The 18,022-nt window shown below is 37.1% G+C and overlaps 1 protein-coding gene and 1 long non-coding RNA gene across 2 annotated transcripts in view; one reads left to right on the top strand and one right to left on the bottom strand.

Annotated features, from left to right (window-relative positions):
* Nucleotides 1–18,022, top strand: part of LOC108738856 — a 69,164-nt gene that overhangs the window by 38,181 nt on the left and 12,961 nt on the right. The gene's annotated exons all lie outside the window — the stretch shown is intronic.
* LOC108738851 (dynein regulatory complex protein 1) lies at nucleotides 12,652–17,905 on the bottom strand. The gene is made up of 9 exons (XM_018472450.1): nucleotides 17,695–17,905; nucleotides 16,992–17,460; nucleotides 15,791–16,532; nucleotides 15,099–15,340; nucleotides 14,841–15,033; nucleotides 14,573–14,777; nucleotides 13,562–13,708; nucleotides 13,331–13,506; nucleotides 12,652–12,840 (listed from the first exon to the last, which is right to left on the bottom strand). The coding sequence occupies exons 1-9, from the start codon at nucleotides 17,817–17,819 to the stop codon at nucleotides 12,704–12,706; spliced, it is 2,436 nt and encodes an 811-aa protein (XP_018327952.1). The 5' UTR covers nucleotides 17,820–17,905; the 3' UTR covers nucleotides 12,652–12,703.

Genomic DNA, 18,022 nt, shown 5'->3' with positions numbered 1-18,022 from the left:
GCATTTTCCTAAGCGACCCAAAGAAACCACAAAAACTTGGACAAGGTAGACGGACCGAAAATGGAATGGGTGTCCTCCCGAAGGCAACAAAGAAGCAGTGGTCTAAACCTCTAGGCTATGACGCTCGGTGATTTTTATTGAATACTTAATGATTGATGAGCTTCAGAATAGTGTCAAATTTGGTACAGATAGATAAGTAGATTTACTAAACGATGTGCCAAGGAAATTGTAAACTCTTTGATTCCCCTTTCATAATTTTGATGGATCCAAAGGAGGTTATTAAGGATAACAAAATTATTATTAAGTATCCTGTAAACCTCTGGGTCATGACGCTCAGTGATTTTTATTGAATATGTAATGATTAATAAGCTTCCAAATAGTGCCTAATTTGGAATGGATAAATTGATTTACTGAAGGATGGGCAAAGGAAATTGTGAACTCTCATGATTCCCAATTCATAATTTTGATGGATCCAAAGGAGGTTATTAAGGATAACAAAATTATTATTAAGTATCCTGTAAACCTCTAGGCCATGAATGTCGGTGATTTTTATTGAATACGTAATGATTTATAAGCTTCTAAATAATGCCAAATTTGGAATAGATAAGTAGATTTGCTGAACGATGGGTCAAAGAAAATTGTGAACTCTCATGGTTCCCATTTCATAATTTTGATGGAACCAAAGGAGGTTATTAAGGATATAAGTCGCTTTTTTACACCTTTGTATGCTAACTGCATAAACTTAATGATATTCATAAACAATTCCAAACAATTCAATACTGCCATATATATGCAGTACAATCTGTATTTGAACAAAGAAGGATCATCATCAAGTCGGCCGCGGTCGGCGCGGCGCGGTCAATACAAAGGCGAAACGAATGACAACCACAGCCTTCTTATTCTTCTTCTTCTTCGTCCTCTTCTTCCTCTTTCTCGATAGCTGTAGTCTTTCGACATCAAAGGAGTCTGTGAAATATTTCAGCCGACACGATCAAGAATAATTCCCGGGCTTCCGCCAATCACGCTGCAAGGCGGGTTTTATTAAAGCACTGCCTACTTGATCCGAGATCTTAGATTACAAAACCCGTACGTAAGTACAGAGCTTTTGTACGTATGTATGTACGTACGTGTATCTAATACATAAGTGCAAGTGTATGAAGAAATTGAGAAAAGGCCCGCGGGACAATATGCGACGGACACACACACACACACACATAAGTATATTTTATGTATGGAAGTTTTCGCTAAATTAATGAAGTGGTGGTAACATTGAAATTGGTTCGGTACAAAAAGGGCAAGAGCGGTTCTTATGGGCACGATGAAAATTACGCCGATGATGGGCTTTAACAACAAAAACCGAACCAATTTACTGATAATAACACGCCTCACACCTACAATAACCACCATACGTATGGGTACTGAGGTGTCAAAAAAATACGAAAAGGCAAAATTGGAAAGGTTGCTCGATAGGTTCGTGGGAAACTCTGCTCGCCGTCCCGAAGAATTGCACCTTTTTTCTCATAAGAGAGGCTGTTCATGAAGGAGGTAACCTACCTAGCATTTGTGATGCTTACAGAAAAATTTTATTACATGTTCGTCAATACACCGATATTTTTGAAGCACACTCTAATAGTACTGGATCTAAAATGTACTGGATTATTCTAGATTTCATATTTTTAGTTGGATAGAAACGAGTTGAATGTTTTCAATTCTTATTTTTACAAAGTAATGGTAAAATCAAGAAACTCTTTTCTTCCTTTTGGGTTTCTGTAATAAAAGATCCAATTAGTTGGAGGAATTTCGTCTTTTCAGTTTCTGTGACTTTTCCACAATAAGACGTTTTTTAGGTACAGATTGAATTTTATGGTGATTGAAATGTGGTGTTATAAGCGGATGATGAGGATAACGTGGGTAGAAAAGGTTAGAAATGAAGAGGTATTAGAAAGAATAGCAGAATTGAGGACTCTATGGAAGTTAATAAAAAATAGGCGAGATAGGTTGGTAGAACACCTTCTCAGGCATGAAGGTCTAGTCAGAGACATATTAGAGCCAGAAACAGGAGTAAACGTAGACCTAGATTAGATTACTGTTCGCAAATAGTTGAGGATGTGGGCTGTTCTAGTTTTAGGGAAATGCGAAGTTTAGCTCAGGATAGGAAAGAGTGGAGGTACGTGTTCAACCACTCTTAGGACTGACGACCTTATGATGATGATGATGAATTTTATGGCTAGAATTTCATGAAATCGTTGTTTTTGAATATAAAATTGTTTTTGAAAAACTCTTAAATACATATCAAAACTTCCTGAATATGCTAAAATTAGATTTCTTCCTTAATTCCGAATTTTTTGTACTTATTTAATAATCCTTTCTTTTTATAGTAAATTGAATTTAATTTTAACACATCGTTATCTTAACAAATGGCTTCCACATTAGAAAATTTTTTGGCATGTCTAATGTCCAAACTGAGTGCAGTACCCTCTACTCTCTTGAGTGTTTGTCAATTTTCAAATGTCGTGTTCTAATAGTAAAATGAAATTAGATAGCCATTTAATGGCACTTGATTGGCTGCAAAGGTCAAGCTCTTACCTATTAGAAAATATTAGATGAAAATCCTTATGAGCCTGCTACCTGGAAGTAACAATGACTCATAGAAGATCTTTAGGTATAACTGTAAATTGTATTCGTACTGATTTTACAGCCCACAGATGTATTTTATTTCCTAAATTGTTGGTATTTTGCGAAATTAATAGATTTTATGCGTCAATTACTATCACAACAGTCAACAGGGTACATAATTTAAATATATGAATGAATTATAGATACACCAATTTGATTTTTCGAATCTCTGTACTTTTGTTTCCAAAGAATATCAGATATGCCACGTAAGAATAGATGGGTGTGGGAAAATTTTGTTAATGAAGAAACGTTGGTACTCAATACAATATACTTGATGAGTTTGAGTTACACAGAGTCAATTTACTTCTACCTCTCTCTCTTTCTTTCTGGTTTTGAAAGAAAACAAATTAGACCCCCATTACCGTTAAAAATGCCTACCATCGCTGTATCCACGAACAACTTATTTAACAGAAGATAATCCTCTTGTTGAAACCCAGATGCACGTAGCTGTAGCTCGGGTAAATACGAAATGCACCCCCACATCTACTACCTGTAAGTTAGAAGTTACGGTTGATCAGACGTTGTGATGACCGGTCGAACTTTAAGTTATTTTTGCCCAGCATTTGTATTTTAAAATCAAAAAACAATAGTTTCTTTTTAATATGGATGGTCACCTAATATATCTCTCACATCAAAGGAAGTCGGATAAGTCAGAGTAAAAGGGGCAACAGGAGATATAAAACCAAAGACAAGAAGAAGGTACTTACTTCTATGCTTGCGAATGGTTAATTTAAAAATTTGAAAATGATTGTTAAAAGTGTAGGTATGTTTGGAGCACGGCCCTGTACGAATGCGAAACATGGATGGTGGACGATGCGGATAAAAAAATGTTAGAAGCGTTCGAAATGTGGTATTACTGGCAAACAATGAGGATACCGTGGATAGAGAAGATTGGAAATGAGGATATACGAGGGTGGATTGATAAGTTTCCGGCCTAACCAAGAGATGACGCCACTAGGCCTACCTTGAGGTGACATTCTATAGTACCATCCTTGGATAGCTTGTAGCTATAGTTTCAGCCCGATCTCCTTGCTAGTGTAGGTTTGACAGCACGCTGAACAAGACGCCTCTGTGGTTTTCGTAAAAATGGAAAAGCAGGAAAATCGTGCTGTCATCAAATACTTTTATTTGAAGGGGTTAACGCCGAAGGAAATTAAAAAAGAGATGGACTCAACACTGGGGACATCCTCCCCGTCATATTCAACCGTTAAGCAGTGGGTTTCCGAGTTTAAAAAGGGTCGTGTGAGCACCTCTGATGGGCCTCGCTCAGGACGCCCCGTTGAGGTCACAACTCCAGATATGATCGAAAAAATTCATCAAATAGTGCTGGGAGACCGCAGATTGAAAGTGCGTGAGATAGCTGAGACCTGTAAGATGTCATATGAACGTGTGCAACATATTTTGCACCAACATTTGCATATGGAAAAGCTCTGTGCAAGATGGGTGCCGCGTTTGCTAACAGTCGACCAAAAATTGATTCGAAAAAACATTTCTACCGCAAATTTGTCATTGTATAAGCGTAATCCAAGCGAATTTTTGCGTCGATTCGTAACCGTTGACGAAACGTGGGTCCACCACTACACTCCTGAAACCAAAGAACAGTCTAAACAGTGGATTGGACCAGGGGAACCAACTCCAAAGAAGGCAAAAACAATTTTTTCGGCGAACAAGGTTATGGCTACTGTTTTTTGGGATGCAAGAGGTATTATATACATTGATTACCTTGCAAAGGGTAATACTATCACTGGTCAATACTACGCAGACTTATTGCAACGTTTGAGCCACGAGGTGAAAATTAAACGACCTCATCTGGCGAAGAAAAAAATCTTGTTTCATCACGATAACGCACCAGCGCACACGTCAATCGTTGCGACGGCTAAAATCAACGATCTAAAGTTTGAATTGATGCCGCACCCTCCTTACTCTCCAGACCTAGCCCCGAGTGACTATTTTCTGTTCCCTAATCTCAAAAAATGGCTTGGCGGTAAGAGATTTGCGGACAATGAAGAAGTAATCGAAGCTGTAAATGGTTATTTTGAGGAGCTTGACGAATCAGTCTATAGAGATGGCATTAATAGACTGGAACACCGCTATGAGAAATGTATCAGCCTTGGAGGAGATTATGTTGAGAAATAAAAAAAAAAAATTTTTAAAAACCTTGTTTTTCTTGGTCAGGCCGGAAACTTATCAATCCACCCTCGTATTAGAGAGAGTAGGAAAGCAGAGGGAATTATGCGAGTAAAAGTTGGTAGGACATCTTTTTTTGGTCTGGTTAAAGGCATATTAGAAGCAGAAACAGGAGTTAAAAGGATTAGAGGTAGACCTTGATTAGGTTACTGTAGTACAGGTAGTTAATGATGTGGGGCATTCTAGTTTTAAAGAAATGCGAAAATTAACACAGGCTAGAAACGAGTGCAGGTGGAGGACCAAGTTAAGTCCTGACGACCCTATAACGAAGATGACTAAATCGATTAAAACAGTGCTCCCTTTGATTCAATGAAACGCCAAATAACAGTCTCGAAGATTAAAGATCGAAGGTTAAAGTCTGAACAAACTCTCGTCAATGACTTGAAAAAGTCCTGCAATTGAACATAAGAACTGAATCCATTGATACAACCTCCAAAATTTTCAAAAGATCACTTTTAAATGGTTGAAATCCATGATCGAAATCAAATTCAATATTTTATTTTCATTTGTTTTCATGGTAAATATATTTGGAGTGCATTTCGTCAGTTCCTAGACGTAAAAGATATCGTCTTGGGTGGGTAGGTTTATACCGTTATCAATCACAAACGGTCGGGGTGATAAGCGTCAGACCTACCTGCCTCAGTTCTAATTGTGCCGATGTTTGTAAACGAATTAGACCGGTCATTTCAAGTTAGAGAACTTGTCACTTCCTTAATTTATTTGGAACCACGGTCCCGGTGACTTTGATGACGCTGTTTGCCGGACTTTGTCACTTTTGATACGATTAACTTATCGCGTTATCTTCATGCTAATGTAACACGGAGAAGATATTACCATTGTTGGTACTCCCAGTATGTAAAAAGCCAATCAACTTTCTTGTATAACGTAATGTAACCTAATTGCATTATAACAAATTACCAATTTCAAGTACCTGCTTAATTTAGATGTTGGTAGTGTATTACCTAAATGTCAATAACTGTATCTCAGGCTCGTATTTTATTACCCATCTATTTGTGATTGTATTAAATTGGTGGTATTTTTATGTTTATAAGTACGTATAGCGAGCATTAACATTTATTTCGTAGGCACTTACAGTTTCAATGAGAAAGGGTTTAAGAAAAATTTAGTTTTACAGTAGTTTGTGACGTCAAAATAATCTGTTGCAGATTAAAAATGAAATTCAAGGCTGCGCAGCATTATTTACGCTAATTAAGGTGTAAGTGAAACAATGTAATTAAAATTGCACACAATTTACTCCCGTCTACTGGTTCCTACTTTAAAAATATCATTAATATATTTTACAAAAACCTATTTACATAATAGAATTTTACGTTGTCTTTGTTTTTGAATTTATTATCATGTTTTATTACATTTACACTCTTTGTGATCTTTCTAATATCTCTTGTTTCTGTTTTTGTTAGTTATTTGTTGTCAAACGGTTCACGATAATAAAATTACCATTTCCCTTTCGGTGAATGGGTTCAATGGGTCTAGAGGTAGAAATCGTAATGGAATCCGAAATAAAAGGGATCGCGGAAGATGATGTATATTATATGACGTTAGGCGCCAACGTTACAACATAAAATAAAACAATAAAATGCCGTTGGTAATATACCTAAGATAATATAATACTTGATGCTGCGTATCTCCAAATATTTGTCAGTTTATTATTAACACAACGCTTCCTTGATCCGTCTAGTTATTGCCATCATCGGTTTATTGTCTGGCGTTCATTGTTTTCGTAACCGTGTGCGGAATCGTCGATATTGTTTGTTTAACAACAATGGACGCTGGATTTTACCGCCCTCGCCTACTTTGACACCGGATGTCAAGTGACGACAGATAACGTTTGCGCCTTATTGGTTCCTGCCAAAGAAACAATTGCAGGTGGACGACGTGTCGTAAATGTCAATAACAATATCCCGTTGGCGTTTACGAAGTTGTACCTCGACTGTCTGTATGGGTACCATGTTCATGTCGCAAGCGCAAAACAAATAACGACTTTGTGAAACGAAACAAAAAATGCGACAGAATGAATAAAATAATAAAATGAAAAAAGGGAGTGAGAGTTGATTCAGTTGTTTGTCATACTTGGTTGTTTATGGTTAACGCTTTTTGTTGCTACTCAGCGGTGGTTTTCTTGTATGTGAACTACGGACGTAGGGGCGCTATTACGTGCATGGTATACTTAGGGTTCATTATGACGAAAGTTATGGATATTCACACCTTGGAAATCAATAAGTCATAAGTTCATGCTCTCAGTCATCTAATAACCCAAAACCTACCATACAATGAGGTAATTATAACGAGAACTCTTCAAAAATGAAATAAATTTAAAAATTAGACACAGTAGAAAAACAAAGGCCACTGAGGAAGTAAGTTAGGAATAGGAGGAATGGATAAGATGATAGCAGACATGGAGGATTGGAAGCAGGAACAGGAGTGCGCATAAGATGAAGAGCAATACCGGAGACATGGAGGATTGGAAGGAGAAACAGGAGTGGATAAGATGATAATGTATCATCGGAGACAGGGAGGATTGGAAGCAGAAGCAGGAGTGAAGATAGAGCATCATCGGAAACATGAAGGATTTGAAGCAGAAACAGGATGTGGATAAGATGTTAGGGCATCATCGGAGACAGGGAGGATATGAAGCAGAAACAGGAATGAGGATAAGATGATAGGGCATCATTGGAAACATGGAGAATTGAAAGGAGAAACATGAGTGTGGATAAGATGATAGGGCATCATTGGAAACATGGAGAATTGAAAGGAGAAACATGAGTGTGGATAAGATGATAAGGCACCATCGGAGACAGGGAGGATTGAAAGGAGAAACATGAGTGTGGATAAGATGATAGGGTATCATCAGAGACAGGAAGGACTGGAAGCAGAAACAGGAATGGGGATAAGATGATAAGGCATAATCGGAGACATGGAGGATTGGAAGGAGAAACAGGAGTGCGGATAACATGATAGGGCATCATCGGAGATGGAAGCAGAATGTGAAGAAGGCAGAATTAGAATTACATGAGATAAATAGTGTTCTCAAACGGTCAGGTGTAAAGGGAAGTTCCAATTTTCGGGAAATAAGAAGACTAAATGGTGTTAGGAAGCAGTGGAGGGTATTCCCTGCAACCAGTATATCCTATAATAGCGAAGACTTTATTGAGAAGCGGTTACATGTTTGTAAGTCTGAATGTTATCAAACTCTTGTTGGTTAATCATCTTTGAGTACTCGGCCTTACAGCGCGCTGACCTCAATGGAGAATCAGTTCATTCGGGGAATGAGATATACTCTAATCAGGGCTCAGAAGAAAGCATTTATATTAATGACGCTTCTGGCTACAGAGATGCAAAACACATCATTTGACGACTGATTTTTCTGTATTATTTTCAATTTCAATGTCCAGCTTATCATATAAAGTTTATTAAGACACTATTTTTTTAAGCCAAAAATCTTTCTTATATTTCTCCTTCATTTGATATCATAATAAAACGTCGCATAAATGAGTACAAATTTTCGATGTATTCGGTAAAATTTTGTCGGAGCTGTTGAGGGAATTAAGGCTTTTTGGATAGGCATCACATTTGGTGGTTATTATCTTCTATTGTATATGTAGTTGTAGAACCCGAACATTCTTTAATATTCACACAGCATTCACCGTGGGAAAATCAATAACGAACAGGGAATTACAACATAATTCCTTCCGTTTACGTTAATTCGCATCCGACTGACTTTAAGCAGTCTGTCAGTTGTTCTTTTTGTTCGTTTCTTTAGTGTCTCTTAATCCTTCGAAATGCTAAGGCGTAGTCGGCGGTACGCGTCATAATTTGCCCAAAGTTTGGTTAGGTCGTGATTATCTTCCGCGGAAAGAATATACGGGAAGGGACATTTATAGGGAATTAAGTATGGGTTTCGGCTCTCTGTTCAATCATCTCCCAGCATTTCGATATGACGGATGTGACTGCGTGGTGGCTTTCAACAAATAACTAAATTATAGGTTAAGTCGCGATTCACTGTATGCATTTACTACTTGAACACATCAAGCAGGCTCTGACTACAAAACTGCAGCAGAAGATGAATTTACTGCTTCGCTGACGTTGTACCTAATACGTTTGTATATCCAATATGCAAAAGAGCGCTGTAACAATTGGTAAACAAACAAAAGTGCGTCGCTTAACTCATTACATCGTTAATTTTATTGATGATCAATCATTACTTACGAGACAGTTCAATATATATTCACGTAAAACGCAGATATTTGAAAAGCAGTGGCAGCTTTCATCCTCATAGAAGGACTTACTGGGATATGCTAACATGCACGAGTTTGAGGTATATAAATAGAGGGTGCTTCTGAAATAAGTACCTACCATACTGTAGGGAGAGTGTTAACTAAATGCAATGAATAATAGAATTATAATAAAACCAGGCGAAATTGCAATCCGAAGTCGGCCCTGGGCGTGAATTGCGATAACAAACAAGTAACTACACCCTACCAGGGTCGGACTGACCTTTGTACGTACACATTTACACAAGGGATAAAAGAATTATAAGAAAACTAGACACACACAGACACGCAATCCGAAGCCGGCCCTGGGCGTGAATTGCGATAACAACCAAGCAACTACACCCTACCAGGGTCGGACTGACCTTTGAACGTACATATTTACCCAAGGGATAAAAGAATTATAAGAAAACTAGACGAAATTGCAATCTGAAGCCGGCCCTGAGCGTGAATTGCCATAACAAACAAGCAACTACACCCTACCAGGGTCGGACTGACCTTTGAACGTACATATTTACCCAAGGGATAAAAGAATTATAAGAAAACTAGACGAAATTGCAATCTGAAGCCGGCCCTGAGCGTGAATTGCCATAACAAACAAGCAACTACACCCTACCAGGGTCGGACTGACCTTTGAACGTACATATTTACCCAAGGGATAAAAGAATTATAAGAAAACTAGACGAAATTGCAATCTGAAGCCGGCCCTGAGCGTGAATTGCCATAACAAACAAGCAACTACACCCTACCAGGGTCGGACTGACCTTTGAACGTACACATTTACACAAGGGATAAAAGAATTATAAGAAAACTAGACACACACAGACACGCAATCCGAAGCCGGCCCTGGGCGTGAAGTGCGATAACAAACAAGTAACTACACCCTACCAGGGCCGGACTGACTTTTGAACGTACATATTTACACAAGGGATAAAAGAATTATAAGAAAACTAGACGAAATTGCAATCCGAAGCCGGCCCTTGACGTGAATTGCGATAGCAACAAGCAACTACACCCTACCAGGGTCGGACTGACCTTTGAACGTACATATTTACACAAGGGATAAAAGAATTATAAGAAAACCAAACGAAATTGCAATCCGAAGCCGGCCCTGGGCGTGAATTGCGATAGCAAACAAGCAACTACACCCTACCAGGGTCGGACTGACCTTTGAACGTACATAATTACACATTGCGTAGCGTTAGATGTGCATGGGACGACACTGGCAAACTAATAAAATTGACCCTAGCGGAAGATAATCGGTGTACCGTCAAGAAAAAGTTAATTTAGCGTGACATAAATCAACCAAGTCCATGTAGGGAACGTACAAAACGTACTTGTTGCGTCATATACCTAATGTGTACACACTCATATAAATGTGCCGATTTATTAACAAGAAGGATGATTTTGAATCATAAACCGCAAACATAAAACTGACTTCTTTACAGTAAGTATCCCACCCATAAGTTTTAACAATGATTTATGGCGCAATCAAAATATTATTTTTAAACTGACATGCGACATACGCGTCCAATGGGAAAACGTACAGTCTAGAAACCTTGTTACTCTCGTATTATATACCATTAGGCTTATCGTAATACCTAAACATATAAGTTAAATGAGGTCAAGAAGAATGGAAAGCTTTTTTGCACATGTCATGTCCTAGGATGTTTATTTTCAGTCCTAAAAGTTATTGGATTATTAAAGTTTCGTCTATTTAATTTAAAATTTTTATGAGGATGCTTCGAACAAGGACAAATGCTGACGGTTTTGATGATTGCGCCTTTCTCCTTCGCATTACGTACCGGTGAGGGTTAAATGACTTCATGGGCTTTGAAAGGTTTTATTTTTTAGAATAACAGTACCTAGTAGAATAAAACAATTCAAATACAAACCACTTTGAATTGTTTTATTCGATTAAGCTAACGTGCCTACCACGTTGAGGTTGGCTACGCCGGGATTCGTTTTCAGCAAGTAGATATTCACACAAGTGGACCTTGTTGGAGCATACGTAATCCTAAAATGTAGCATCGTGCTACAGATGGCGTTTACTGCACCATTTGTAGTATTTTCTAAAAGTACCTAGTAGAGTTAGAGTGATTATTCAACCCTTAAATAAGACGTAGCACAAAAAAGGACTAAGATATTAAGTGAAATACCATTAAATATTTCACTGAAGATCAGTTTTTTAAACCATGAAATTTCGTACAAAAAAGTCTGGTAAAGCATAAATTAATGTAAAATTAACAGTTAAAACAATGGAAAAGCGATTTTTTCTGACTAACTCACGTTGTGCATTGAATTAAATAATTACCAATTAGAATTACCAGTGATGTCCATTTACCAAGAAAAACTAAAAAATTAGGTAAATCCTTATCTAGACTCAAGAGAACTATAAAAAAGTCATGACGATTTCACTGATGATTTTTTTGTGATATAAAAACAAAAACCTTACGGGAAATTTCGTAGTGACGCTGATGTCTATAATTTAATTGGAAAAACCGTGAAGAAACATATTTAATAGGTGAAAAATTAATGATAATAGACGCAGTTTGATACGTCTTTATTTCTTCTGCAATTGTAACTGTGTGGCTTTAAATAATTATTGCTGTTCCTTTATTTTTTCCGAGTTTTCCAGCTTATGAGGTATCATCAGAAAATTTATAAAAATAAATTGAATATTTCATTTATATGATGCGTTACCGTATTTTACTCATATTAATTGTTGATGTGGTCGATATTCGTTATTATAACATAAAAGAAAATTATTTTGCATCAGCCGAGAATCGAACTCGAGCCATCCACGTGGCAAATATTAACTATAAATTGAATTAAATTTAATAGTTTTATTCCTGTCTTATTACAATAATGATATACCACAAGTTTCAATGTTCATGTATTAATATGGTACATGTACCTATAAAATAAATGTGGTCTCACAGGCGAATGATGAGGACACTGTGGATAGAGAAGGTTAGAAATGATGAGGTATTAGAAAGAATAGGAGAACAAAGGACAACATAAAATAGGCGAGATAGGTGGTAGGACACCTTTTTAGCCATGAAGAGCTAGTCAGAGACATATTGGAGGCAGAAACAGGAGTTAAGAGGAATAGGGGTAGACATAGGTTAGATTAATCTTCGCAAATAGTTAAAGATGTCGGTTGATATCGAGTTTTCCAGAATTCTCTTAACTCTTGTTTCTACCTCTAATATGTCTCTGACGCCCTTCATGCCTGAGAAGATGCCCTACCAAGAAGTCTTTCCTAGTCAGAAACATATTAGAAGCAGAAACAGAAATTAGAAGGGGTAGAGGTAGACCTAGATTAGATTAGATTACTGTTAGCAATTAGTTAATAATGTGAAGTATGCTATATAATTTTAAGGAAATGCGAAAATTAGCTCAGGATAGGAATGCGTGGAGGTGCTTGTCCAACCAGTCTTAGGACTGACGACCTTATGATGATGATTATAATGATTTGGGGAAAAAATGATAGATATACAGGTGCACAGTTTATTTTTTAAAAGACAAATGTTGAGTGAATGTACAAATCAGATTACATGTGGCCTATTTATTGGGCAAGGTGGTTTCGCATTAGGATTTCCTGGATCGTAAGTTTCCAGAATCCTCTTCAACTCGTTGTTTTGATGTCGTAGACACAGTACTTCCTCGCTGATTTTTTTACGATCTACAATAAACAATTACACATCAGGGGTACACCATTTAAACAGTGTTTTCCTCCATTGTAGAATAAAGATTCGGGCTATAGGGCCGTGGTCTAAGTGAACTATTCTGTTCAGGCGTTTCGTCGGCTACTGCGACTGACATCCTCAGTGGTAGTGCTGCGTTGACATCGTGAACGCAGATTGGGTCGCTGTCGAGACTTCGAGATATAATCTACATTCACGTTGTCAATTTCATTTAATTGGAATTTTGAAACAATTTTACTGCTTTAATTTCATATTTATATTCAGGGTCTTTTATAAGCTGTTTGGTACCTTTAATGCCATCTATGGTTTGGACACATAATGAAAAAAAATGATAAACAGACAGCGGAGAAAACTTTATTACATATCAAAACCGTTCTTGTAGCTACCAAACAAATTTCAAAAACATTTTCTTTTTGTATTGTTTGAAAATCGGTTTTGGCGAACAAAATATAAATATTCTGTAAGTACCTTTCAAAATTTCGTGATATTTCTGAAGTCCGAACATGAGTCCATCCCACAATTGTTCCTTCGTAGGGGAGAACACATTCCTGAATTGCATCCAAAAGAATTTGATATCTTCTTCCGTTAGAAGTCTAGATATATTTCTTCTGACGTTACTCAGTCGTTCTGTCATGGTTTTAGGGCTAGATTTGTTAACTATTAAATTAATTTTGATTTGTTGGATTCCTTATTTCTTACCCAAAATCATGAGGAAGGACTTCATCAGCAAAATCTCGCAAAGCTCTTAGGGCGTAGATGGAGCTTATCATCAGTGGGTGATGTCTTTCACACGAAACCCTGCAGGGTTCCACGTAATCCACTTTGGGACGTGCTTGATGGGGTAAACTTGAAAGAAACAATTTTATGGAAACTAAAGTTTGCAACAAGAGGACCTATGACATGTAAAGAATGATTAAAACCGTTCCTCGTCTAGTGGTCTGCGACAGGGCCGTACTGGCTCGGAGTGCAGGGGTGCAAACGCACCCCGGGCCAAATGCCTCCCGGGCCAAACCGGGCCAAATGACCCAAAAAATAAAAAAGTTTTAAAACAAGAGCAAAGACCGATGCAAAGACAAACGCAAATTCCCTCCTAACTTCTTAAATTTATTTAAAAACGAGCTCTGTTAAAATTTGTGCACTTAATGAATATCACACCGCTTGGAAGATATTAGGATTAAAAAGAAGCAATAATGGGAGAAACTACATTGAGGACATTTAACATTTTCAAACTCCTTAAGAAGTAGTGAGAAGTGTGACTGTAATAAAATCATCAAAATAGGCAAAAAAGGAAAGGAAGAAGACTATCATGAAGACTCTTAGGAATCTAAAAGTTGGTTTAAATTATTCTCTGTCCAAAGGTCAAGAATGTGTAAGTTTTAAATATGATTGTAGCTTACGCTGCTTTAAAGATTCTAAAATTTGCCATTAATTAAATTAACAAAAAAGAAGAAGAACGAATCATCTATTATGTCCAAATTCATTAGAAAGCAAGTAGAAATTAAATGGTAATAATTAAGTTACAAATTAATAGCTAAGAAAGCAAGGAAACTACTTAATTACAGAGCTTTCATAGAATAAGAAATCTAAAGATCGCCTAATGGTTTGGATAAATTTTTTCCTATGGATTTGAAATTTTCTAGATTGATCTAACTGAATTATTAATATAGGTGAAAAAGAGTAAAAACGAAAGTGACTTTGTATAGAACTTACGGAGTTGCTTCTTTTAGTTGACTGATTTTGGGCCCCTTCATTTCCCCATCCGACTCGTAGGTACTATGAGTTTCAGTTGTAGTATGAGGACTGTCCAAGACGTCCTCTATAACTTTACCAATTTCTTCTCCTGTTCCCTTTAGTTTGTCGATCATCTCGACATAGGCTTTCTGATCGAACGAACTTCCAGAAGCCTCCTTTGCTTCTAAGGAATGCGTTGTATCATTAAAATAAGATTGGAAAATAAAAAGAAATATAATTTACGTACCGTCTGTTTCAATGTTTTCGCTCTCAGAAACCGTTTCCGTAGAAGTGGTAGCTGTAATCTCTGATTTCGAGTCTTCTAAAGGTGCAGTGGTAATTGTTTCGTTCGATTTATCCCTGCAGATTGGACAATAAGCGTATGGCAGAAAATATTGTACCAGAATCTCAATCTGCTTTGGATCTTTAACTCGAAGAGCCTGTTCGACGAACGATGCTACTAATTATCTGAATTATTTTACCAACTAATTCACCAAATTCTTACCTCAAAGACACCGTCAATTTTTACCATCGTCTTCTCATCGTTGGTTTGTGTTTTGAAAATTGACTGCAGCTCTTCGTCAAGAAGAAAATTTGATCTCATACTGATGACAGTAAATATTTGTTTTAGAAGCCGTCGGTACGCATTAGTTTCTGCTTTGTCATCCGAACATATGCTGGAATCCTTTGAGAAACTGCTCACGCTTTTTTTCTTAACCGGCTCCCTTTCTTTCGCCTTTTCTTTCTCTAAGAGAATGTATTTTATTTACGTATTAAAATTGGATATTTAATAATCATATATATTTGCTATGACCTAATATAAAAGCGTTTGAGAAATTCATTGCTTCAGTTCTTTGAAATTATTTTGGTGATGGTAATCCATTTCCAGTTATTATCATTATCTTCTTGCGGTCAGAATAAGGTCTAAATGACGTCATCGGTTGAAGTCTCAATAGTACGAGTGACGAACTTCTTCAGAGATTCTTCCATCTCCGAAGCTGGATGTGTGAGATGGAAGAACTTTCGAAGAGGTTCGCCACTCATGCTACTGAAACGTTAGGAAACAACTCCGAGTCTTTACCAATTTGTCAGAAATAAGTGTCTTCATTTGTAATTTTAGAGAAATTAATTTTTAATTGTTCCAAATCCAATTTATCAGAAGTAGCTGTAACAGATTTGACTAACAATAGTCTTTACCTTGCTCCAAATATTTCAGTGCATCCTGATAACTCTGTAGTTGTTCCTTGCTTTTTATTTCTCTTTCCGGCGGTTTCCATTTGATTCCCAGCTGCTGTTCGTGCAAAATTCTATCTATGGTGAGTATTTTATGAAGAATAGTGCTCAGTCGTTCGTAATTGAAGTCCCACAGTTCCTTAAACTTCTCATCATTTTGTCTGGCTATCGTGTCGGACTTCTCGTCTGTATCAAGAACGTAATGTTGCAATTTTATTATTTGTTCAGTTAATTTGGCAAACTGAGCATCGGTCTTGGTGATATAATTTCGCATGTTGGTTCGTATGGCGTTGATGGCATCTTGCATTTTGTTGATTTTACGTTTCTGTTGGGCTTTAATGATGACGTTTTCATCCTCTCTCCGTTTCAATACTTGATAATTGTAATCCATCTTTTCGCTGTTTAGCAATATTTCAGCTTTAAGTCGCTCGAATTCTTTCTGAAGGTCTTCGGTATCCCTTTCGATTTTGATTTTGGTATCGCGGTATCTTTCTTGAAAATTTAGATGATGTTCGTGCATCATCTCTTCGAATTCCTCCATTTGCTGGAACTTCTTTTCCTCATTGCTCGCTTCTTGTTCGTCCCGTTTCTTGTAAAGGTCTTCCCAACGTTTATCAGCTGCGTCGATCATCATCCTCCTTTCTACCATTAGTACTTCTTCTATAAGCTTAAGTTCTTGTAGGTAAGCCGCTCTCATCAACGTCACCTAAACATAGGAGATTACTTCTTCATTTAAACCAAAATGTTAATGAAGAAAATGGTGTTGTGATGAGCAAGTAATAAGATCCATCATGGCAGTCTTTTCTTGACCTCATCATTTGTGATTCCGTCTTATAGGAGAAGCCAGGAAAGCAAGGAGTTGAAAAAAATGGTTGCTCAACTGTTGTGATACACCCAATATATTAGAGTAAATTGTGAAAAAGAAATTGTCATTTTGGACATTGAAACTTGTTTATAATAAAAATATAAAGGCTAATAAGAATGCCTAAATTTTGATTATTGATGATATGGAGTCTATTTCTAATCTGCCTCGTAACCAACTTTGATACCCATTTGTATCATAACGCTTTCATCTTGGTCTCATAACAAACGGAAGGATCACGTGATAGATCAGTTTTGCTCATCAATAATTTTAGAACAAACGACAAACTACACCGATACATTCCTGTTTTTCTATTCTTTTGGTAAGTACGTTGATGTCGTTGGTTTGTTTTCTCTGATCAATGGAAAACTTTTTCTCAGCTTCAGCGATCTCGTTTTTTAGCATTGCGATAATTTCATCTTTTTGCCTGATGAGTTCGTCGCACTTTTCTTTTTGATTTGCGATATCGTCATTTATTGCTAGAGGATCGTTGTATCTCAAAACGTCCAGCCATTTATCAGCAATTTCGTCGAACATGTCCCTGGCCTTCTTAGCTTCTTCCTCGAGTTGCTCGATGATCTTTTCCCTACCAATCCCTTCAATTTCCCTCCTGTCCGCTTCCCTGGAATCACTTGCCACCCGGACATTCGTCACCAGTTGATTAGCTTGTAATATCAACTTTTCTAATACTTCAGTACTCTTCTTGTACTGCTGCTGGTGAAGAGTGGGCTCCTCCACAACTTCTTCTATTTCTTCTTCAGGAAGATTTTGTCTAAAAGAAAAAAGACTTTTCGTAATGCTTTGCATCGTCAAAAATAAACCAAAAAGTAAGCAATCGACTAAATGTTTATTCAGGAAAAGGTTGTAAAGGTTTCATTCCATTGCTATCTTATAATACACAGCCATAAACACAAGCATTTCGAAGGCAACAAGACCGCATAAAATGTGATAAAGATGAGAAGGGTTACGTCTGTCGACGGTGAGAGGGCAAGAACAATTGGGGCACCTTCGTATTGCTTCAGCTCGTCTTTGTATTCTTAATCTTCTTGCCAATTTTCTTTCAAAAGGATCTGGCGATGAAACCGATGGTTCGCGCTCTATTTGTTCTTCCGTGTCATCGATCGCATCCATTTTTTATTATGATATAAACAATTGTAAATTATTACTAAGAACTTCTTCTAGCTTGCAACTTCATATTGAAGTTTGATCAATTTGAATCCTGTTTATTAGGAGTCATAACAACGCAAACGGTTAGTACGCCACTGGTATATTATTATTTATTTAGTGTCAGTGTATTAAAAAAAGAAGATTTGTGTATAGTGCTGATGTGTAAT

This window comes from Agrilus planipennis, unplaced genomic scaffold (genome assembly GCF_000699045.2).
Source record: "Agrilus planipennis isolate EAB-ADULT unplaced genomic scaffold, Apla_2.0 scaffold213, whole genome shotgun sequence".
Taxonomy (NCBI): domain Eukaryota; kingdom Metazoa; phylum Arthropoda; class Insecta; order Coleoptera; family Buprestidae; genus Agrilus; species Agrilus planipennis.
This window is presented reverse-complemented; position numbering and strand designations above follow the sequence as displayed.